Raw genomic sequence first — 24654 nt, forward strand, 5'->3', positions numbered from 1 at the left:
CTTAGTGTCAGACCACACTCCAGGTCAATCAAATCAGAATCTTTGGTGATGAGATCTCAGCATCTGTAGTGTTTAAACTCCCATGTGATTCCAATGTACAAACCAACTTTGAGAACCGCTTTTATGGATAACAGTTCCAAATGGCTTCTCTCTACTGTAGTGTCAGAATTTGTATGCAAAGTAGGTTTCTCTTATTGTCTACAGTTGTCAAAAAGTGCTTATGTATATGATACCCTTCCACATTTTGTAATTAGGTAGGAAGGATGAGATTAAGAGAATATAAAGGAAATGGAAACATTGGATGTGTTCTTAAATAGAACATAGCATATTTTAAATTGAGTAAAAGAATAAAGGTATATTCAAGGATGCTAACAGAAGGAAATAGGCATATAAATTCCATATTCAGGATACAACACTGGGGAAAATGTTTGCAAATTATATGACAAAGAATTCATATCTGGAACAGATTAATATTTTGTTCAAATGAATAAGAAAAAAGTTAGAAAAATAAACAACACATTACAAGCAAATCACAAAAGGAAAAAGTAATCAGTAAACATATAAAAAGACTCTCAACCTCATTAGTAATGAAAATTAAAACAAACTATCTCCCCCATGTCCAGTGAGCTAAAATAAGAAAGCTTGGTAATAAAAAATGTGAGGGAAGGTATAAAAATAATGAGTATTGTTCTGCACTGTTGCTGGGAGTGGGACTGGCCAAGTCTTTCTGGAGGAAACTTTGGCAGTAACTATTAAAATGTTAGATGCACCAAATGTTGGGAGGAGCTGGAATAGCTGGACTCTCATACACTGCGAGTGGGAATGTAAAATGGTGCAATAAATAAATAAATAAATAAATAAATAAATAAATAAATAAAATGTTAGATGCTTATGCCCTTGAACCCACAGTTCCACTTTTCTGCTAGAAAAATACTCATGTGTGTACACAAAGAAGCCTGTCGAAGCACTGTAAACAACCTACATATTTGTCAGTAGGAGAACGGTTAAAGTGGGAAAATCTGTATCGTGGATACCAGGAAACTGCTTTTAAAAAATGAGATCACTCTAGTTGTACTACCATGAGAAGATCTCTGATGAAATGTTGACTGGAAAAAGTGAGTTGTAGTAAAAGATGTATAACATAATACCATTTGTGTTTCTTTCATCACATAAAACTATACATTTATAATATGTTTTTGTAAATGCATAGAATTTGGCTTACAAAAAAGGATGTTCATCAAAGTAATGCCTCTGAACAGGTGACTGGACTGGGAGAGGGTGGATTGAAAAGAGGACTTTGACTTTAATCTGTTATTTAAATTTTTATGCAAAAGAGTATAACTGGGGTAAGCTAGCAGAAGCTGACCAATCTGAGACTACTTCAGAGAGAAGGTAGAACTTTAAATAAGAGTATTTTGATTAATGAGTGAGACAATTTGATAGTATGATGGGGTGTAGAGATAGAGAAGCAGAAGTGTTGGCTCGAGAGAGGAGTCTCTAAATGAATGTCTTCAGTGGCTGCCCTTCACATTTTCTGAATTTATCTTTCCTTCCAAATCTATTCCTCCCATGTTTCTATGGGATTGTGTTTTATGGGAAAATGATTAAGATTAAGAGAAGCCAGTGTTTCTGCTGGCTCTGCTAGGAAATGGGGATATAGGGTTGGTGGTTGTAATAAGAAAAGTCTAACCTAATTAGTTCTTTGATTATTTCCATGAACAGAGGTTAGTGGTACAAATAATTACAAATAGTGAGCAAGAAAATAATTTTGCCTTTGCTTTCTAATGCCTTTTAAATTCCATTTAAATTCAGTTGAGTCTGTCAACCTGGAAGTTCATAATTTTAAAATAATGAAGTCACAGTCCAAAAATTCTCTAGTTTGCCTTCCTGGCTACATTCCTATTTTCCTGTAGGTTATCGAAAACATCATCTTTCAATGTGGTTTGATTTCAGCTGCCCTCTTTAAATTTGTTACATATCCTCCAGCCTGCTCAGTAGAAATGAAGTTGGCAGACATTTTGGTTTGAAAGACCTTTTTTTGGTAACTGAACTTAAATGGACATTGGGAGCCTCAAAATCCCTAAACTCAGGTACATGCAGATGCAAAGCAAAGATGGAATAAGAAAAGAAGGGTATTTGGAAATGTGTAGTGAGAGTGCATTGTTGGACAGCAGAGAATTAATTCGATTTACAAGTGGAAAATTTCTAGCATAGTAAAGAGTATTGCTTCATTTTGGCCAGATTAAACTTTTTATAGTTTCAGAAAATCTTTTAAAACTATCAGTGGTTTCCACATAATCTTCACTTTTGCTGCTGGCATGAATTTGCTATCTTTTTTCTTTATCACATGTGCCCTGGAAGGAGTGGTATTTTCTACTCTTGGTGGTTTGGGGTGGGTTTACTGATCAGGCTGGGCACCTTAAGCCCTAGATCAGAATGAGAGGCCAGGAAAACCTGCTGCAGTCCAATTAACGGGCAGCCGGAGAGGGTAGGCTTTACCATTGCTGGTCCTGTTGATTGTCTCCCCTGTGGATTAAAGACACCCTTCTTAACAAGCACACTGAGTAGCTTAGGTTTCCAAAACTCTCCAGGACCAGTAATTAATCTAGCTGGTAATGAGAGTACAGTGCTGAGTTCTGGAAAGGAATCATTTAACTCTTTGCATACTGGATAGCTCATTTTCCCTTATTGGTAGTCATTTAGCCATAGCACTGTTTATTTGGGACAGCATAAAAGCAGTCTGGTAGCAAATTGCCTTTCTTAGTGAAGTCAGATTCTCTCTATGCATTTAAAAGCAAAGAATGTACTTCATCCCCAAGATACACAAACTTGAAAAGTAAACTATTATGGAAGGTACTTTTTACCTCTTATTTTGATATGGGAGCAAATTTTGTAGAGTTGATAATTAGTACTATAAAGGCTAAAATCTGCCTCTGAATTAGAACTTGTACACCAGCTGTTAATTTCATCTTGTTTCCATTTTTTTAATTTACTGGAGGTTTTCCCTGTGGAAGTAGCCTTTCCTTTGAGCTGCTTCCCTTTCTCCTGCCTTTTAATATTATTTTTGCTGTCTTCTTCCTAGGAGTTTGAAACATTTCCCATCCAGAGATTTCTAACATGTAAACATCTTTGAGAGGCTTCCTTGTTCTCTCTTTCCTCTTATTATGGTTACATTTGAGTCCCATTTTCTGATGATTTCCATTAATAATCTGCTTACATACTTTTTTTTAATGCTCAAAGATCCAACAGAGCTAAGCACTGAAACTCCTTATGCACTGGGGGCAGGGGGATCACTGCTTCCTTAGGTAAGAAATTGGCCTAGATGGTCATTTGGTTCCTTCTTGATTCTAGCATTCATTATTTCTCACCCTCATCCATGTTTGCACAAATATATTTAAACTCATTCTTCTGCCTCCTCCTACCTTTTTCCACTATACCCGTCGTGAAAAACTAAGGATAAATGTTTTTGTGTACTTCACAGTGTGTTTGATTTTAGAAAATCACTTTAGAACATAGGCTCTTTGAATTTGAGAAATGGCTGATGACTGAAGTAATAGCAATAAAACTGCTATTAATTTATTGCAACTATGTATATGCCTGCTATCTCTGATCCTCTCATTGACCCTGTATATTTGCCATTATCATACTGTTTTACATTTGAGAAACTAAGATTCCGAGGAGTTGGAGTTCAGCCTCTAAAGCTTGTGTTCTCATTGGTGTATACAAAAAGTTGACTCAAGAGAAGTAATGGAGATAGATTCCATGAAGAATGTAGGACTTGTTGGGCCTTAAGGAATGAGCAGTGCCATTGGAATAGTAGCTTGAGAAAGTGGTCCAGTTAGGGGAACAAAACAAAAGCCACAGAAGCAGGAATGAGCTCAGCAGTTCGTAAGGTAGTGCAGAGACTTGATAATGAGAGGACCAAGGCTACCTGGTGGGAACTGAATGCAGTGGGAGGTTAAATTGAGGTGGCCCAGAAAAGCTGCACAGAGGAGTTTGGTTCAGGTGCTGGTAGAAAGGCCATTTGAGGTTTTTGAGCATTGAAGCTTTGTAGCATTTAGGGAAACCCTTTTGTCAAGAATATGTAGGAAGCAGGGGAGAACTTGGAGTCCCATAAGAAAGCCAACTAGCAGGATACACTAGCCTTGGCCTAGTAAGTGGGGGCAGAGGTGGGATTGGAGAAGAAGGGATGGATACCATAGACATTTCAAAGAAGAAAGAAGTGAACTTGAAATGAACAGCTAGCTGGGTGTTGCAGGGCAGAGGTGAAGTCACTGAGGTTTTGAGCCTGGGTGTCTGGAAGGGAGGTGGAGTTCTACCAGCAGAGACAGAAACCCTGGGAACACAGGTAGTTAGAGAGAGAGAGGGGAAGGGTTTTAAGTGAGTGACCAGTGAGTTCTTGAGACCTGGTGGAGAGCCTGGTGTGAGAGAGCCAAAGCCAGTCCAGGGAGGAAAGGCGTCCACAGCCAGGTGCCAGGGCAACTCAGCTGAGGAGGCTGGGAAACTTGGTGCACACTGGTGAGAGATCGGAAGCTGAGAATTATCACCAGAATTAGAGAATAAATGGGATTCCAGGTGGGATTTGACAGAGTCTGTCAGCCAAGTTCTCAACAGCAGATTCTTTATGGATATTGTAGGCTTTTGTTAATTTAGAGCTATTTAGCCTTTTTATTTTATTATCTCCAGACTCTACTAGGTATGGATATAAAGAACTCTCTCCTTTTGGAACTGTTAATGGGATTAAAAGAAAGGGAAAACTTAAAAGTCTGTGGTATCAGCTTATTTTGTTTGTGTATCTGAGAGGCCATTTTTTTTACATGAAGAAACATAAATATTGTGTGTGAGGATTAAGCCTTTTCCTTCTCTGTGTCTCTGTGTCTCTTGACAGTAGGAAAAGATACACTCCCAGGAAGTCAGGATAAAGGGGAAAATGACTTTGAGATGCACTTTCTTAAAATAACTGACAGAATGACCTCATGAGCCAGCTGATAGCCTGGGTTTGCAAATGGATACATTTCTATCAGCCTGCTGCTTGATGCTGCAGAGCCAAATATATGCAGTGTATTAGCTCATGTCCTGTAGGCAGGAGACTGTCTGGGAAAAGGCGAACTTAGAGAGAGGTGAAATGGCGGGCTCAGCACAAGAATTAACTATTAAATACTGTCAGCCAGAGCTTTATTAGGTAGACATTAGTGATTTGGGTTCATTTTTCCCTATAATATTTGTATCTTCTAGTAAAAGAATATTTAAATAAAGCACCTGATATTTAAATAGGCTCTACAATATAAAAGTGTTGCTATACCATTTTTCTCAGTACTTAAGTATTCCCATTTCTCTTTTTCTCTTTTACAACTGTAGGCCCATGCCCTTGGGTCTGCCTCTTGCTAAAATTGCCCTCTCCTTTTGGTCTTCAGCTGTACAGGCAATGTGGGTGTGCCCTTGCTTGGACGGTGCTGCTCATCTCTGGCGTGTTACAGAGGTTAAAGGGAAACCAGCAGGGCTGGGGAGGAAGATTAGAACTTGATAAACTGCTTCTCTTGTCAGAAATCATTGTCAGCAATGAAGAATATTCAAAAGTAGGCTCTTCTTCTTCCCCAACATACACACACAGTGTGGTCACTGTACCAGGAAAGAAAGAATGGCAGTTGCCTCTGTGGTTTAACACCTGTTTGGTCTGGATTCGATTTATAAGATAAATCTGAATGAAGTCTATGATGTGCTTAAGATCCAAACACGTGCTTCACTATGTCAGACTCACAGACACTGATCTAGCTTACTAGAAACTTTGAAGAAGAGTTTTAGGGTTATTTTCCCTTTCTATTAAGTAAAGCCTATTTTCATATATTTTGTAACCAACCACTTTATTGCATTCTCTTATTGTTTATAGTGGTTTTTCATCTGATTCTTTCCTGTCTTCCAGATACAGATTATATCATGTACAAATAATGATGATTTTATCTGCTCCTCATCTCTTATTTCTCTTTATCTAATTGCCCTGGTCCTCTCTCCAGAACAATATTAAAAACACATTGGCATTGTTTGACACCTTAAATGTATGGAAGCTGTAGAAGGGAAGTAAGCTATAGCATCAGTAGTAGCTTCGGAGGCAGAAATCAAACTTGGGGGCAGATATTCTTGATCTTACAGGAACAAGTCTATGAAATAAGCTTAAGGTACATTGTACCAATATATATAATTTTCAGTCACCCATGGAGCTATAGCAACCTATGGAAAATTGGCTTCTCATCAGTCACATTTTGAAACTCCCTGGGACCCTCCAGGAAGGCTCTCTGTTTTATAATCTCAGAATTTTGTGGGAAATACAGACACATCCCAGGTATCTTTCATGACTACTGATGACCACTCTTGTCTTCCAGGCCCAGCTTCGGGCATTTATTCCAGAGATGCTCAAGTACTCCACTGGTCGGGGAAAACCAGGCTGGGGCAAAGAAAGCTGCAAGCCCATCTGGTGGCCTGAAGATATCCCATGGGCAAATGTCCGGAGCGATGTCCGCACGGAGGAGCAAAAGCAGAGGGTGAGGGTTCCTCTGCCCTGAGCTGCCTGTTGCTTTTCCATTCTGAATCAACCACCTCAGTTTTTATCACTCCACTTCTTATGCTAAAACGTCTATAAACATTTGTGTAATAGTCAGTTCTGTCCCCAAAAAGAAGTTTGATCTTCCCTGATTTATAGCCTTTCTTGTCATCATTCCATCACTGTTAGGACTCAGGATGGATCCACAAGTTTACACTTCTCTGCATAATTGCCTTTTGGAGCAGTTTTAATTTTATGAGGTGCTTAAGAAAAAATGAAGGAACTTGAAGTGAAAGTTGAATCACTTTGAAGATTTAGAAATGTCCTTATTTCTGGTTAGCAAAAATCATAGTTGAAAAATACAAGCATGAATTAGAGAGATGGGAAGTTTGGCAGAGTCTGCTGATAATGAAACTTCATTTAAAAAAGGACTAAGCTAGATGTCATCCCTTACTTTTTCTGCATATTTGTTTTTCAGTTAGCATGGAAGTTTGCTGAGAATCTTAATATGAAACTCTTGACAAAATCTTTTGTGAAAAGTTCAAGAATTAGCCTTGGGTCAGAACAGGGTATAAAACCTGAAAGCTAAACCAGACTTTGATCAGGAGAGAAACGAGTGGGAAACCTTCTTTGGTACTTGGTGCTAAGTTTCTTTGTGCCAGAATCAGTCTGTGGGAAGTAATCCTAAGAGTTTACTCTATATGAGGTTCGGTTTGGTTTGATAAATAAGCAGCTGTTCCCGTAGTGAGACTGAATAACCAACATTCTTTGTGACTTAATTCTTTTCTGGTCTTTTGGTGACAGGTTTCATGGACCCAGGCACTACGGACCATAGTTAAAAACTGTTACAAGCAGCATGGGCGGGAGGACCTCTTGTATGCTTTTGAAGATCAGCAAACACAAACACAGGCCACAACCACACACAGTATAGCCCATCTTGTACCATCCCAGACCGTAGTCCAGACCTTTAGTAACCCTGATGGCACTGTCTCGCTGATCCAGGTGAGTGAACCTTATTGGTACCATATGGTGGTTTCTGAGGTGGATCAGTGGGCACCTCACCTTAACTGGAGAAGGTTTTCTTCATGCAAACTCATATGAATTTCATATAGCTCCCCAAGATCTTCCTACCTGAAATTGAGTTTTGAATAATATTTAAGTTGTTTGCATTTTGCTAAATACAGAGCTATAGATAGCTTTCTGAACATTTCTGAAACAAAGCACTGTAAAAATGGCTATTTTGTTGTTGTTGTTGTTCTTGTTGTTTTTTACAATTTTACTCTGTCAGTCGCCAGGCAATATTCCTTCTGAATTACCTTTTCTGAGGTAAAACACAATTTGTTTGTGGTTAAGGAACCTCTAAAATTCAGATAGGGGGAGAATAGAAAGTTAGTTGACACTGGGCACTGATGGTGAAACATGATGGCTTCCAATATTTACTTGGTTGAAGTAAAAAATTCATGTTCAGGTGTGAGATAGATGATTTTAATAACTGATTTCACATTATAAGGCATATTAATCATTATCTGCACTGAGTTTGGGATTAAATGAATCTTAACTTCTGAGGAAAGGAGAGGTACAAGGCTCCAGCCACTGACACTTACCATGTAACATATTTTTCTTTAGGTCGGTACAGGAGCAACAGTAGCCACATTGGCTGATGCTTCCGAATTGCCAACTACAGTCACTGTTGCCCAAGTGAATTATTCTGCCGTGGCTGATGGAGAGGTAAGGAGGATTGTGTGCATCTACTTAAGTACTTGACTATATAGGCGAGGGAGAAGTGAGGGTCCAGAAGATGAAACTGTAAATAGCCTACACATCTGTAGCATTATTTTTGAAACCTTTTAAAAAAATCAGACCATGACAGTTTTGCAAAGTACCTCATGCTGTGTATATTAATTGTAACAATTGTAATTCATATTATCTTTATGATTCAGACTTAACTGTCAAGAATTTACAATTTTACATTGGTTTTATGGCATTTTATACAATACACAATAAAAATGGATTATCCATTTAATACTTTTATGCTGTGAATCCCAAAGAATTTAATCTTGGAGTTTTGTGAAAAAAATTAGATCACTAACTAGAGCTAAAGCATTTGTGGAAGGAATAAATATATTTGTGAATCAGTAGACATGATTTACTACATTGCAAATATGTCTTGGAAAGACTTCACAAGAAAATCTTACCCTACAAAAATCGACTTATGGAATGTTGACCTAAAAGTAGTTAACCTTTATTGAGCACTTTGTAAACAAAACACTCAAACCTATTAAACATAGGTTGTGTTATCATCTTCACTTTACAGATGAGGAAAATGAAACACAGATGTTAGGTGACTTGCCTAAAGTCATAGAGTCAGTGTGGTAGCAGGCTAATAATGCATTTAGCAAAATGTCATCTGGACTCTGAGCCATCAGTGAAGTTCAGGAAAGGGTTCATTAAGTCACTGTATAGGCTTTTCCCCTACAGGTGCCAGTGTGGTGTGAAAAGTAGCTAACAAATGTTTAAGGGCACATCAGAAATAAAGCTTTGCTATCTCACCTTTGTTCAAAACCATGGAGCATTCCCCTGAGAGCACCACAAAGTCGCTTTCATTTGCGCATTTCTGGAAAGAGAGAGAGAACGGACAATGGTGTAGTGGCTAGTGAGCTAAAGAGAAACGCAGCCGGGCTGCTCAGTCAGCCAGCATGTCTCAAGACCCTGCCCTGCTGCAATGATGTGTTAGACACGTGGAGTTGATTTACACAGGAGCACTGCTCTCAAGGAGCTCCTGTCTAGTCGGGGAGAGAAATGTCTACATAAATGAACTGTGGTCTGTGCTGGAAGAGGGGCTGCAAAGTTGTCTATGCCTTTAGGAGAGAATGTTCCACCTGGGAGTCAGGAAGGTTCATGGCAGGAGCTAGCATTTGGTTTTTTAGGATAGCAAGGTAAAAATCAACAGGACATTAACTTTTACAAGTGCAGAAACGTCATGAAAAAGTGTATATTAGCTGAGGGAAAAATTCGTCGGTCCCCAAACACTAAAATCAGAGGACACTTCTTGAAGTGTGAAAGAGGCAGATGAGACAGAGGTGGGTACATTTGCAAGATTTGTTACTTTTTGATTTAGAAAAAGTTATCAACCATATCTCTCTACTGAATGTATCCTGGTACTATTTAAAGAAAGCAGCTTTGTGTTTCTTGAACACTTATCTAGAGACTAATTCTCGAAACCCATTTTACTAAATAACTTTATATATACAGAGGTAATCAATGTATTCAAAAGTTCATGGAAAATATGAAGGATAAAAAAAATCCCAGTTATATATCTGTGGCTTTTTCAGCACACAAACATGATTTTGAAGTCAGTTATTATGGGAATTGTGAATGACTTATGTAAATAGCCTGTTGAGAAATACCCAAATTCAGTCAGGTAAAAAAAAATGTAACACTTCCAGTGAAACAAAAATGATAATGAAGAGAAGGATGGGTTATCCCAGAAGGTGAAAAAATGTTTTAGATTTTATAGTATGATTGTTTGCCTTCTGATTTTTCTAGTATGTTGGTGTGGTTGCTAGCATCTTGCTTTTGAGTCATGAGAACTATAATTAGTCAAAATATCTCGCTGACTTGGGGCCACATAAGACCACATCAAGTCAATGAAACATTATATCAGTTTACTCACTAAAAACATCTTTTTGCCTTGTGTTTAGCATCTTTTCTCCCAAGGAACAGAAAGTACTTTACAAAAATAAGCAATACCTTTATTTTTAGAAGTTAGAAAGTCATTTTGTTATCCTAACCTTGCCTCTAAGGGCTGTTATCATTAGACCAGGCTGCCTTCAACACCCAGTTAGTTATATTTGGTTACGTTTATGAGAAGAGCCACTGGGGACCAGTCTCTTCTGGTGATACATGGTCTTCTAAATCTGCTAGAAAACCTAGTGTCTGTATGCTGAACCTACCCAATAACCTTTAAGTATTTACAAAGAAACAGAAATTCTGTAACCTTAGGCAGCTTAAAACGAATTAGGGAAACAGAACAAATTACATAAACCTTTAGAAATGAGTAAAGAAAAAATTTCAAAACAGTGTGAAATAAACTATATATATTGATTTCAAAATATTTATACAACCTCAGTTTTAATGGCATATTACAAACACAAATGGATTTGGGAAATTCTGTTGTGTGATAAGACCACCAATTGTACTGGTGATATTAATTGGCATTATGTGTCAGAAGTCAAAATTTGAAATAGAATGATGTCTGATAATAATGGTGTATATGATTCTGTGAGAAGACAAAGAAAAAAGTACAAAGACATTAGAATGAATTTTAAAATGAACCATCAGCACATGTTACAGGTTTGAAGTAGCACTATTATATTTAGATGGGTTTTTTATGAATATCAGTTTACCTGAGGTATGGGTAGGCAGAAGAACAAGTAGGAAAATGTGAATAAAGGAGGGTTTTCTTCATCCATCCATTCAGTAAATATTTTCTGAGCCCTGTATCAGGCACTATAGAGACTGTACATACAGGAAAATAAAGACTGTTCTTGGTCTTAGGATTATACAAGTACCTTGGTCTTAGGTGGTAGAGAAAAACCTACCCAAGAACAGTGGCAATGAGATAAGGATCTAGGAGGAGCAAACCCAAGACGCCGTGGGACACAAGGAGAGGTCCTAACCTTGAGCTGTAGGGGAGTGGAGTTGTCTCAGCTCCTTCAGTGTCACCTGAGCTCAGACTTGGAGGGGGAGCAGGAGGCAAAGGCTGGAAGGATGAGCGTCCTATTCCTGCCAAAGGGAGCGGCACACACAGCACGTCACACTGTGGAAGAGCTACAGGGAGGCCCCTTAGCTAGAGGGAGAAGAGAAGCCCCAGTTTGAAGGGCCTCACTGCAGTGGGGCTCTCTCTCAGAAAAAGCAAAGAAGCTAACTATACATCCTCTGAATATCTTTCCCTTCTAGGGCTTGTGGCCCTTTTTCTGGACATGGTGACATCCAGCATAGATAGCCACACAGTGACTCCCAGCTGATGGAAAGGGAGAGTATCAAGATCTCAAGCAAAGACAGCTAAAGCACTGAGACATAAGAACTCCAAAGAAATGTTAATACCCAAGCTGATTTATTTACCACTTGCCATTATTGTGAATAGAAATTTTTTATCTACTGCTGCTTCCTATTCCTCTCCACCCTTTACCACCATCCATTAATCTTTCATGCTGTATAATTTAACTTTCCTAAAATATTCTGCATATGGCAATATTCTAATACTATTTTCACTACAAATATATTGTAACTAAATGTGTATATATTAAATTGCTGCCATTGGAGTATGAGTACTTGGGAGAGCTGCACTAGGCCAAGCTCTAGTGGGATGGGCAGAAATATAGAGGGGTAGATCTGAAAGGAGGAAGACTGTTTAATGGCAAAAGGTAACAGGATTGACCTGTTTGAGCTGATGTTTTGAGTGAAATCATCAACTGTCTACAAATTGATAGTATAACTTGCCATCTGAAGTTGGATTGTTTGCAGTGATCCGCAATGTAGTAATGAAATCAAAGAGGTAATACCTTGGGGAAGCAACAATTTTGTGAGTTCCTGAGTGGGCAACTTTGCAGCTCTAAGGGAAGAAAATGGGGTGTGTCTTCCTCAAGGCCCTGAAGGCTTCCTGGTTGGTGAAGGGCCCTGAAGGTTTGCTGGCATGGTCCACCACCTGTGAGAACTCAGGGCAAATAAGAAAGGAGGAATGTCTCATTCTCTGGGAGGCTTTTGACAAACACTGAGAAGCACTACCAGAATCCAAGTATAGAACCAAAGGAGACATTTTAAGTATCTACCTCTTTTAGAGTTTGTGGCTCTTTCTCTGGGACACAGTAACATGCAGGCACCAGTTAACCACTCACTGGGTCCCAGCATTGTATGAAGCGGGCACAGTAAGAGTTCCAGTCAGCACAGCTAACGGCCTGAGACCTGAGTCCAGTGAAGTATTGCACCACACTTTGACCTGAGCTTATCGCTTTATCACCGACTGTATTTTGGAATAAAGTTGCTTTCACTGCCCCTGCTACTTTTTGTTTTTGAGGGAGAATAAATCAACCAGTATTTATTGAGCAAAATGGACTGAATTTGGTGGATACAGGTATCCAGAATTGAGAAATCTCCAAATGCAAAGCATAGTACCGAAATCAGTGGTTCTCAACTAGGGGCACCCCCACACCCTTCAGAGAAGATATTTGGCCATGTCTGGAGATATTTTTGATTGTCACGACTGGGGAGGGTACTATTAGCATCTGGTGGGTGGAGGCCAGGGGTGCTGCTGGACACTTGACAGTGCGCAGGGCAGCCCCCACAACAAAGGATTGTCTGGTCCAAGATGATAATGGTGCCAAGGTTGAGAAAGTTTGTGCTTGATCTAGCAAAGCTGAATTCTAATTGACTGTAGGACCAGATAGTACATCTTTTTTGTTGTATTCTTTTGTTTTGTTTCTTCATAATTTCTCCCCTCTAAAAGGAAAGCAGTTTTTGCAACATTAAAAAGAGTTATTTACTGAATTTGGCAGTTTTCAGCAAAGGTTAAAATACAAATAACTTTGTTATATAATTCCACCTCTAGGACTTTATAAATAGACTCACATAAAAAATACAAAGTAGTATATAGGGATATTCATTACAGTATTGTTTGTAATAGTAAAAGACTAGAAATGACCTAAATGCCCATTAAAAGATGGCTGGTTAAATAAATTATAGTGTATCTATATAATATGATGCTGTGCAGCCATTATTATGAATCATGAATGAATGAAGCAGTTTTATACATTCCAAAATAGACTCATTTCAGAGATGTATTGTTTGTGGAAAAAATAAGGCACAAAAAGATATGTAGACTGTGCTACCACTTCCATTTTTTAGAAAGAGGGAGAAATAAATAAATAAATAGGGTAAGTAGAAAGGGAAAAAGCAGGTTTGTGTGAGAGGGAACATGCTTACATGTAAGAGAAAATATCCCTGCAAAGATACACAAGCAATAGGTAACAGTAGTGGTCTTTGGGCAGAAAGTCCAGAATACAGTGCTGGCATTATATTCCCTGTGGTACAGTTTGAATTTTTTTAGAACTACACTTATGGTCTACTCAAAAATTATAATTTTTAATTACAAAAATTGTCATTTTTTAATAGGTAATACATTGATAAGGCTCAGATATTTCAAAAATCATTTAAAACTATTCAGTGGAAAATCCTGTTTTCTGTCTCCTTTCCAACCTATTCCCACAACCCTCCCTCCCTCCCTACACATGCACATTCACACATGCACTGAGGAAAATATTTTCTATGGTTTCTTTTGTGTCCTTTCAGAATTTCTTTATGCAAATACTAATAAATTCAAATGTATATTCTAATACCCCCTTTTTTTTACACAAAATATAGCATACTAAAAACCCTGTTCTATACTATTGTAGGTCATGTTAATTTAAAAGTGTGTATGTATTTGGCTGAGCTCACAGCAGTTTATCACAAAAATGACTTAAAAATCATAATCCGTTTGTGACTTTCTTTACTATTGTGTCCTTTCTGCCTTAGGTGGAACAAAACTGGGCCACGTTACAGGGCGGTGAGATGACCATCCAGACGACACAAGCATCAGAGGCCACCCAGGCAGTGGCATCATTGGCAGAGGCCGCGGTGGCAGCTTCTCAGGAGATGCAACAGGGAGCTACAGTCACCATGGCACTCAACAGGTGGAGGAAGGGTGGGAGAATAAATACGGCTGGCCAGTCTGTCTCTCTTTGTAGGCTGTGAAGAGAAATGCAGTCCCTCAGTTTGTCACAGCTGGCAGTTGGAGCTTAATGCTCTTAGCCCATAGGGTATTATAAGTTGGCTTATAGTCAGGGCTCACTCACCCCATTGCCCACCCCCCACCCCCACCGCCAGCAACCAATCCAGCTCAAGCCTGCTGGTCAAGGGGCATGGGTCCCTTTGGCTTTATACTATTCTGTGCACGTTGACAGACCAAAAGCCACACAATTTGAGTACTTTGTGTTCTTAAAGGAACTAAAGAATATAATAACAAATCAAGAAGTTCCAGGATTCATTTTCATCTCACCCTACAGAAGGTACTGCTTTTTGTTAGGATATTAATCCATGTTTTAGCTGGTCAAGAGTTGATTTTACTGACTTTTCAGGAAATTTGTTCCCCTTGCTTATCAATGACTTCAAAATAAAGTAAGTTATGGGTTATTGAGAAAAATAATTGAAATTTTTTTCTTGGGGTATGTTAAGGAAGGGTGCTGCAGAATGAGGTGCTCCTGTAAGAGGTAGTTTCCAAAAGTGAATGGTAGTTTCCTGCTTGTTTCCTTCTTTTAGCTGTTGACAGAAAAGGTCATGCCCATATCATTATTATTCTTCATTGCTGACACAACTTTATTTTCAATGGACCCAGGCGTTTTAACTAATAGTTAGGAGTGTGGGCCTTGAAGGCAGACCACCTGGGTTTGAATCCCAGCCCTGTCACTTACTAGCTGTTCAACGTTGGGTAATTGACTTAGACTCGTTGCCCAGGCTCTGCTCTTCTGCAAAATGGGAGTAATAACTGTACCTACCTTAAAGGGGTATGTGAGAACTAAAAAAGTCGATCATATGAGATCCACAGGCTAGTACTTCGTATGTGGTAAGGCTGCTGTTAGTATGCACAGCAGCTGTTAGTCTCAAATAGTCACTGAACTCTTATTCTACTTGGTAAAGTACTTTAATAACAGTGCTCTAAAATATAATGCCTGCCTTCAAAGAGCCATACCATATTAGGGAGATTGATTTAAGTAAAACACTTAGTGAACTAGTATTACTCAGTGTAATTCAGTGTTGAATTGTGTAGAAGATCATGAACATTCAAGGGCGGGGGTGGGGGTCACCTCCTCCAAAACATAACAGTGGGCTCCAGGTTAGACTGGTTGTTACAGATCGTAGAAAGCCTCAATAGGTTTACTTATGATTTCCATGAGGCTGTATAGCGTGTTTGCTGAGGAAAGGGTTCCAAGGTCACACAGATTCAGGTTTGAATCCTAGCTGTGCCACTTACTAGCCATTTGATGTTGAGAAATGTAACCCTGAACTTTGGTCTCCTCATTATAACTTTCTTTATATAGTATCTTTAGATTTCGATGAGATGATGTATCTAAAACTCTCATCAATATGTCCAGCCCATAGTTAGCACATCAGAAATTATAGTTACTATCACTTAAATTTTATTTTAAGATTTATCTATTCAGAATTGCTTATAGTCAGAAAAGATTAGAAATAGAAGGCCAGTTTGGAAGAGGCAGTCCAGGTATGACTTGTTAAAGGCTTGGAATCAGAATGAAGATAAAGTGACTGAGTTTAAAGGAAGTATGGTCAGGACTTAGTGGTTAATTAGATAATAGAAAACTAAAGTGCACACATGCACATAGGCGCACACACACACTTGTCCTCCCTGAGTGACCTGGGACTGAAACTTTTTCTTAGCCCATTGAACCATGTTGCTTTTCAGTAACATGAAATTTTTATTTGATTCCTTATACTTAGACCCCATCCCACTCCTTCCTTTGAGAGAGGACACATAGATAAACTTCCTGAAAGCCACGGCCAGAGTTCCCTCCCTCTGGTTCAATAACCCCTCACTGTAGCAGAGGTCCTAACAGGCAAACGTTAAAAACCAGCAAAACTTGATTTCACTGAGCCAGCACCTTGGATGTTCCAGTGAAGTGTGAGTGTCCTGGGAGCCCTGCACATAGTGGAAAATGTGAGGCACATTCTGGCTCCCTTTGGTATGAGGACCAGGGCTTATTTCTAAAGGCAAGGAGGGTAATGGTTTCCCTGGGGGGCTTATTAACAGACTCATGCAGCTGAGGTGGCTACAGTGTTTACTCCAGAGGAAGGAGAATGTGGTTCGCTGCGGCATGTAGGAGGAGTAAGATGTTGAAACCTGTTTGCAATCATCTGAACGCCCCAATGAGTGTTGGGGGATGGTATGTTACAGCCTCTGCTGGGGTGAAGAAACCAAGCCTGCCATGAAGACTAGACTAGCAGGCTATCAGGGAAACGTCAGGGGCCTCTTATTACTGTCTAATGTCCAGAGGATTAGACTTAAGACACAAGCCCTTCGTGTTTGTTTCTCTGTGGGATGAGATAGACGGCACTCCCAGCCTCTACACAAAATGTGTTGCTAGAAGTCATCTTCATGAAAAATACACTGAGGCATCTGGTCTTCGTTCCTATGGTTAACAAAGTGATTTCATAAAGCCAATCCCTTCTAGCCTGTCTCTGTTTCAGGTGCAGATAGAACAAGCATGGTTTTCTAATATCACCCACACCTCTGCTGCACTGTAAATAGCAGTGTGGGTGAGGGTGAGAAGGAATAGGCAAACTGCATTGAATGTCAAGTGGGGAATGAGAAGGCAGAGGGGCTCCTTGGTCTGTTGGAGGGGAAAATGGGATCAGGATAGATGCAGGACACGCCTGTTTTCAACCATGCTGTTGAGTTTTGTATAGCAAGTCAGAACAAGGGCCCTGGGCTCAAACAGCCTTTATTCAGCCCAACCTCCATTATAATAACCCAAAAACCCAAAGGGGGTATGAAGAAATTATCCTTTAAAAATCTGGAAACTAGTTGTTTTAATTATTTTCAAAGTACCTAATAAAGCAGTACTTTTAGGAGAGAGAATCAAAGTGAACAAATGAAAAGCAGTGCATCACAGCTAAAAAAAAAAAAAAAGAGCTGTTAACGCTGAAAAACCAGGGAGGAGAGGAAATGAAATTATCATTTGCTTGTTGTCATAGAATGGTTAATTTGACATTACAGTTTGTTGGTTAAGCTGTCCTAGACTAAAGTTGCCTCTTAAACAGTCTTTCTGCTAAGTCAGTACAGTCCTTACATATACAGATACATGATAAATATTCGTAGACTGAATCTCCATTTACCTAGTAGAAATTTACACTGTGTTGTTAACTTGGAGACAGTTTTTACTGTTGGGGCTGCTATGTATAGTGTTGTGACTTAATGCAGTGGAGAAACAGATGCTCAAGTTGATCCCTCTTCTCAAGGAATTCAGAGTTACTATTCTTTTGCTATAAAGAGACTTTGCTTTAAAAAAGAGGCGAATCATATTTTTAAAGAAAATTTACTGGGTTTTTTTTGTTTTGTTTTGTTATCATTAATCTACAATTGCATGAAGAACATTATGTTCACTAGGCTGTCCCCTTCACCAAGTCCCCCCCACAAACCCCATTACAGTCCCTGTCCATCAGCATAGTAAGATGTTGTAGAATCACTACTTGTCTTCTCTGTGTTGCACAGCCCTCCCCTTTCCCCTACCCCCACATTATACATGCTAATTATAATGCCCCCTTTCTTCTTCCCCACCCTTACCCCTCCCTACCCTCCCATTCTCCCCAGTCCCTTTCCCTTTGGTAACTGTTAGTCCATTCTTGGGTTCTGTGATTCTCCTGCTGTTTTGTTCCTTCAGTTTTTCTTTGTTCTTATACTCCACAAATGAGGGAAATCATTTGGCACTTGTCTTTCTCTGCCTGGCTTATTTCACTGAGCATAATATCCTCCAGCTCCATCCATGTTGTTGCAAATGGTAGGATTTGTTTCTTTCTTATGGCCGAATAGTATTCCATTGTACATATGTACCACCTCTTCTTTATCCATTCATCTACTGATGGACACTTAGGTTGCTTCCATTTCTTGGCTATTGTAAATAGTGCTGCGATAAACATAGGGGTGCATCTGTCTTTTTCAAATTGGGCTGCTGCATTCTTAGGGTAAATTCCAGAAGTGGAATTCTTGGGTCAAATGGTAAAATTTACTGTTTTTAATTGAAAATACTATTGAATTAAACTTAGAGATATTATTAAAATAAAGTATGGCTTTAATATATGGACTGGTATTTATTTGTCTAGTAAAATGAGATGGACAACCTAGATCAGAAATCCTCTCTGGAAATGGAGGGCAGGGTCTGTGCAGCTGCTGCTTTTGCCGGGGGATAAAGACTGAACACCTTCAGAGCAGAAGCTGATGGAAACTCCTCATTTGTAACTCTGGCTTGGAAATGACCTTGGTAAAACAATTGTGAAGTGGTAGTTCGGAGATATTTTAATCCCTATTCACCTTCTAAGTAAAGGTAATATTTTTCTAGCAGTATAGTTTGATCATTTCCCACAAAGTCTAGTGCAAGTAGTTAGACTAGATTTGGAAACGACAGGCCTATTGACCACAGGAGTCACCACTTGTTTATGCCCCTGTCAAAGATCTGCCCGTTGCTGCTTTGCCTCTGGCCCCTGATGGGATGAAATGACTAACCTCCCTGACCTGTCACCTATCACCCCCATAGGATCCCCATCCCTGGCAGCCCAGATTGCTTTAGTTTGTTGCTGGTTTTCAGCTTTTCTTCTACCACAACATTGTTTAGAAAGGTATTAAAGAAAATGACTTCAAATATTTAGAGCTTCAGACATAATAAAATGGGTATGATTGGGTATGGGTACATGTGCATGTCAGGGCTTGGGTAACTGCCCTCCCTTGGCCACCTGTGAAATTCCACACTGTAAGCATGTGTCCAAAGTGTATGCACAGGAGTGGCAGGACATCACCTTGTTGGACATAGAAATAACCATCATTGTACACTGATAAAAACAGCAGGGAATGTGCCATCACTGAGGTAACCTATAAGTAAAGATCCTATTTCCCGATAAACAATGCTCATATACAACTTCCTTCTTCAAAATATCACACAGCTGCAGAGAATATACATTTTTTCCATGAATATACTTTTTCAAAAGTTTTTCTTTTTTTCCCCAAAGAATATACTTGTCAGTTTTCAGTGAAGTCTCAGGTCAGAGTGTTAAATATTTTTATCATTAATCAGTGATAGCTGGATATTGTGAAATTGGTTGGTGGTAGTATTTAACACAAAATTCTTAGAGAAATATTAAAAATAAAGGATCTAGCTAATAATCATTTTACTATCTCTAATAAATACTTATGAAGCATTTTTAATTAAAATCAACCATATAAATGTAAAGAATAGCCTCTATAATAATTCCAGATCAAGGATCCCCTTTGGCTCTAAATTTATGTAACAGTTACGATGGAATGACTGGCTGTGGGTATCAGATCACCAAGAAGTATGTTTCAGCACAGCACAGCAAATGATCTTAACTTTTACACAGGCTGCATGTAAACTCTATGATTCTGTTCAGTTTTTTGCTCAATATCAATTACACCCCAAAATTTTTTATGAAGTAAATTAAGTTTGAAATAGGTATTCATGAACTTGAACTAAGTCAAGGCAAGCCTGGAAATTAAAAGGTACCACAGCAAAACAAAAGGGGAAATCAGTAATTTTGCATTTAATTTATTATTTTGAGTAAATGTCAAGGAATATTACAGGGAACGATATGTCAGGTGGAAAAAAGCAGGCATTAAGACTGTGCAGTAGGATTCTGATTATCTGTTTAAAGTTAATTGTGTTTGAGATTAAGAAGAAATAACTTCTCTCCAAATGATATTTTTAAATTTTCTTTTATACTTAATGAAATTTATGCAAGTTTTTCACATATATTTTGAGACAAAATAACATTTTAAACACACAGACATAAAAATTAAAAAGGCAAGTTAAAAATAAGAAGGAAATTTTTTATTTAGTGAGAATTTTCTGTCCATTTGGGTTTCTTTTCTGCTTCCTAGAATCCTTGTACTGACCAAGAAGTCTTCCCCAGAGAATGAGAATGTCAGTTGCTTTACTTGTCTGCTGACTTTCTTAGATGAAAGTGACACCATTGAGTTAGGTACATGTTGCTTTGCCCACAGTCATGACATGTTTACCCTAACCAGTCCACGGCCCCTTGCCATCCCCACCTACAGCTTGTGATTGTGAGATACCTGCCATAGTTATGGTGAAACTAAGGAAGAAAACTATGGTAAGAGCAAAGCTGAAATCAGCTGGCTTATTCCATGTCAAACCCAGGGTTTTGTCTACCTCTTCTAAACTAAACAACACTGCCTTCTCTATTCTATGCCCACTTTTGATACTCCTTAAGTAACTGCAAAGTGGCACCTGATACTTTCCTAAGAAAGGTGCTGAATTTATCTTTTTTTTCTCTCACATTTTAACATCTCTGAAATTTGGAAGGTAAATTATTATCTTATAAATACAATCATCAGGAATTTGTCTTTTCTTTTTCAAGGAATCAATAAAAATGGGTATTTGTACATAAAAATATGTAGCAAGAAAAATGGGACATAAACTGCTAGAATAGTGCTCACTCTAAATAGATGGTTAATATCTTCCTCTTTACAGAGTGTTTGATTTGCAATGAAGGGAGATTTATCATTTTGATGTGCTTCTGAATGCAAGAAGTTTGAGCTTATAGTGATAATTTTGAATTTTAAGTCTTAATTGAGCAGTGCCCACATGGTACAGTGAGGCAAAGGGAAGAACTAGACTTTGCAGAATATTAGCCAACCATTACTTTGTATTTGAAATTGTGGCTATAAACCAAAATGTGATTATTTAATATTAATTGGATAGCAAGTCCAGGTTGCTGACTCCTCTTATTATCATTCATCCTTGGCTATAAAAGGGCTGTTTCAGATGGTCTGCCTTGTGTTACCGTAAGGAGAAAAGAGAAAAAGAAAACCTTGTGATTGACAAACAAATGGCTTTTGCATTGTGAATATGGATCAGAGCTTTCACTATGGTTTATAATCACTCAACTGACATTGACAAAGAAGAGACCGATAATGAGTGCCTTCTAGCCTCAAACACCCATTTCCTAGGTTTTAAGAAAATCTCACATCAGCTGTGTAAATATGTAGGACTTCAGATTTCTCTATTATTACCACTCAAAAATTACTCTGTCTGTGTAACCATGGAGTCAGCCGAGCCACACAAGGGTTGAAAGGATGGTTTCTCTTGCCACGGTGCTAAACCTTTATGCAACTTACACATCCTTCTGTCCTGTTCCTGTACCCGCAGTGAAGCTGCTGCCCATGCTGTTGCCACCCTGGCCGAGGCCACCTTGCAAGGAGGGGGACAGATCGTCCTGTCTGGGGAAACCGCAGCAGCCGTTGGAGCACTTACTGGAGTCCAAGATGCTAATGGTAAGAGAGCATAAATATTTTATTAAATTTCTTCCCTGTTTCCACTTAAACCTTCATGACATGACTGACAATAGACCCTTCAGAAAGAGGTTGAGCTTTGAATTTTTCTTTATTGTTAGGCAATTGATACCTAGGAAAATTCTAGGAGCCTCTGATCCCTTCACAAGTTGGAGACTTAGGGTTTCCTGGGGAAAAAAAAGTCATGGTAATGACTACCTTACTGAATTGCTTATTTGAAAAGTGACTATTTTGCTATGACAGGACTTACTGAGAGGTACTTTAAAATTTGCTGTGGGGTTTATTTTGTCCTTTACTCTCCCATGGGTTAGATCTATGTCCTTTACTGTAGCAGAGACTGTCCCATGGTCAGGTGCTTCGTGGCAGGGTGGAATGTTCTGACTGTCTCAAGAAAGGTGGCACCATCTCCCCACAGGGCAGCCAGCAGGCTGTGATGAATGTACTTCTCTGATTGGTGCTGTGGATTCTGTTCCCTGTTAAGTGGGCCTCACCAAAGACCTCTGGATTTAGGCAATACCGTGCCACCGTGTTGCCCTTCTTTCCCAGCTCTTTGACTTTGGAGATTCCCCAAATAAACAAAAGGGATAAAGTTCATAAAAATATGATGACAAAAATGTACAACTTCAGCCCAGCTCTTGAATCCCCTTTCACAGGTCAATTATCAAGACCTGGGCTACCCAGGGAAGTGCTTCAGAAGTCTTGGTCAAAGAGAACCAGCCATGTTCTGTGAGACTCTACGATTGTTTATTAAACTTTATATATATATTGGAGATTAGGTTAAGTGGGACCAATTAAGTACTCTGGTTTTAGAGATTTGTTGTTTAAAGTTTTGGAAAAAGGATAAATAATAATCATACTTTTATTTCGGCACAAAGTTCCTTAATGGCATTAGTGGCTGAAAGAAAAGTCCCTGGTGCTTTTTTTGGGGGTAGGTTCCCAAGAACTGTATAAGATGTTAGTTAGAAAATTCTTCAAAGAAAGACACAATGCTGTGTCCTCCTCTGGAAGTATGAAGAAGAAAGAATTACTGTCCCCTAGAGAAGAATAACATGAGAAATGTAAAGAGCCATTGTGGCTCCTGAGAATCATTTTCTTTAAAACAAAAAGATACCAAATACTAAAACTACAGACCGCTTTTTCTGTAGGGCTAGGGGCTGCCATGAACTAACCCAAATAGAGAGTTGATCTTACCCAGAACACTGCAGGGTGAAGGGCATCTTGTGGCCATGTGTACTCAGGCTGAAATGGACCACAGCTAGAGTTAAGGAAATCCTCTCTTTAGGTAAAATCCTATCCCTATTTCATGCCTTTTTCTTTTCCTCATCTGAGTACTAATCTACCTTAAACAGAAGGTAGGATATCAGGCCATGTGAATTCTTCCAAAGTGCAGTTGCTGTTACTCACTGGGGTACTAAAAATACTTTCCTGTGTAGATCTGATAGGAGATTTTGTTATACCTTCTAAATGGTTTTGACCTGTCTGGGCATGGAGAACAGACTGCTGTATAGTTCCAGCTCCTCCCCAGCCTCATCTTTTCAGATGGGTGATTTTATAGGCAAGTATAAGGACCCTTTGGGTCTCCGACCAAACACCTATTGGGTCGTATGATGAAGTTGAAACGCACCCGCTACTACTCACTCCTGGAAGCTGCCTCTTTCCAGCAGCTTTGGGTCATATGAATCAGTTGTGATTTCATGTTGATGGCTGCATCTGTGATAAGAGAAAATTCTGGTCTACATCCCCAAAGCCGGGGGTTCCCCAAAGCAGGCCAACCCCAGTTTGTGACAGCCAACAGGTGGCTCAACTCAGATTTGGGAAGTAAAGTTACTACTTTCTCAGAGTAGCTTTTCTATGTCAAATCAGACCACTCACTGAGTTGTGTCTTATCCTGGCAATTTTAGGCAAAGGTTTATCATTTCATCCATCCCTTCAGAGAATGAATCAAATATTGGATATGACCCAAATTATAATGCTCCTTCTGTCTTAATACTTTTCCTCAGAGTGCTGTAGGATTTACTGTGGGACTAGAACTAGATTTTTCCATTTAACCAGCTAATTTGGTATCTGGCTAGACTTTTAGGGGTTCTCTTTTCAGTGTTCCTTCAGATGTGTCCCATTACCAGTATTTGTCACTTCTGTGACAAGCTTATGGTGTCAGCCAATAGATCGAGTTTATTAGTAGGAAGAAACAGATGAATTCCAGATTCCAGAGGATGGTTTAAACAAAAATTCTACTAGCAGATCACTCTTCAAAGAGCTATTTGGATATTGTTCAGGACTGAAGCAGATGGAGTTTCAGCATCTCAGAGATGGAACTAGAAGGGGTGGAGGATTGTGTATGGAGCTTGACAGAGTACAACAATCAGTGAGAAATGGCTGGGCCAGTGAAAAAATATGAAGCAGCATCCATAGGACACTTGTTTTCAGGTTAAAAGTAATGACCCATGCATGGCAGAAGTTTAATAAATTCCAGGTCACCAAAGCAGACCTGACAGACAACTTGCACCCTAAGATGTCTTCTTTTTCTGGACCCTACCCCACCCCAACATTGAAGGGACTACTCAAGCACTGGCATTACTTTATTTCATTTATGTTCTCCCTATTTCAAGAGCAGAAAATTAGTCTTCAATTACTTAGGATGGAGTTTCACAGTTTGGTTCAATTTAAAGATTTTTCACAGGTGCCTTTCTTTTTGTTGAAATGCAGGTAGAACTGCCTAAGGCTGGGAAAGGCCTCTTGATGAGGGCCTTCCTTTACTTTTCCTTTTCTCTTTCCTTTTCCTTTCCTTTCCTTCCCTTCCCTTTTCTTTTCTTCTTTAAACACAGTTATTCCTTGCTTCCCCCAACCAACACACCTTAATATAAGAGGGCATATAGTATTTAAATGTCCATTGGTTTCCCTTCACTCTACCGTCCTCTATACCCTGCACCCTCTGTGCAGATGGACTCCAGGACTAGTGAACGCAGGC

The 24654-nt window shown here is 39.1% G+C and overlaps 1 protein-coding gene across 6 annotated transcripts in view; it reads left to right on the forward strand.

Annotated features, from left to right (window-relative positions):
- The window catches only part of NRF1 (nuclear respiratory factor 1), a 145142-nt gene that overhangs the window by 93144 nt on the left and 27344 nt on the right, over positions 1-24654 (forward strand). For 5 of the 6 annotated variants that reach the window (XM_036909041.2, XM_036909043.2, XM_036909045.2 and 2 more), the window contains 5 exons: positions 6378-6536; positions 7340-7537; positions 8162-8263; positions 14108-14265; positions 21544-21668. In XM_036909041.2, coding sequence (XP_036764936.1) covers positions 6378-6536; positions 7340-7537; positions 8162-8263; positions 14108-14265; positions 21544-21668 — 742 coding nt within the window. Of the gene's footprint in view, positions 1-6377; positions 6537-7339; positions 7538-8161; positions 8264-14107; positions 15327-21543; positions 21669-24654 lie in introns of those variants that run through there. The other variant, XM_057504757.1, reaches the window with a different exon arrangement.

Source organism: Manis pentadactyla, chromosome 7, assembly GCF_030020395.1.
Source record: "Manis pentadactyla isolate mManPen7 chromosome 7, mManPen7.hap1, whole genome shotgun sequence".
In the NCBI taxonomy this organism is placed as follows: Eukaryota; Metazoa; Chordata; class Mammalia; order Pholidota; family Manidae; genus Manis; species Manis pentadactyla.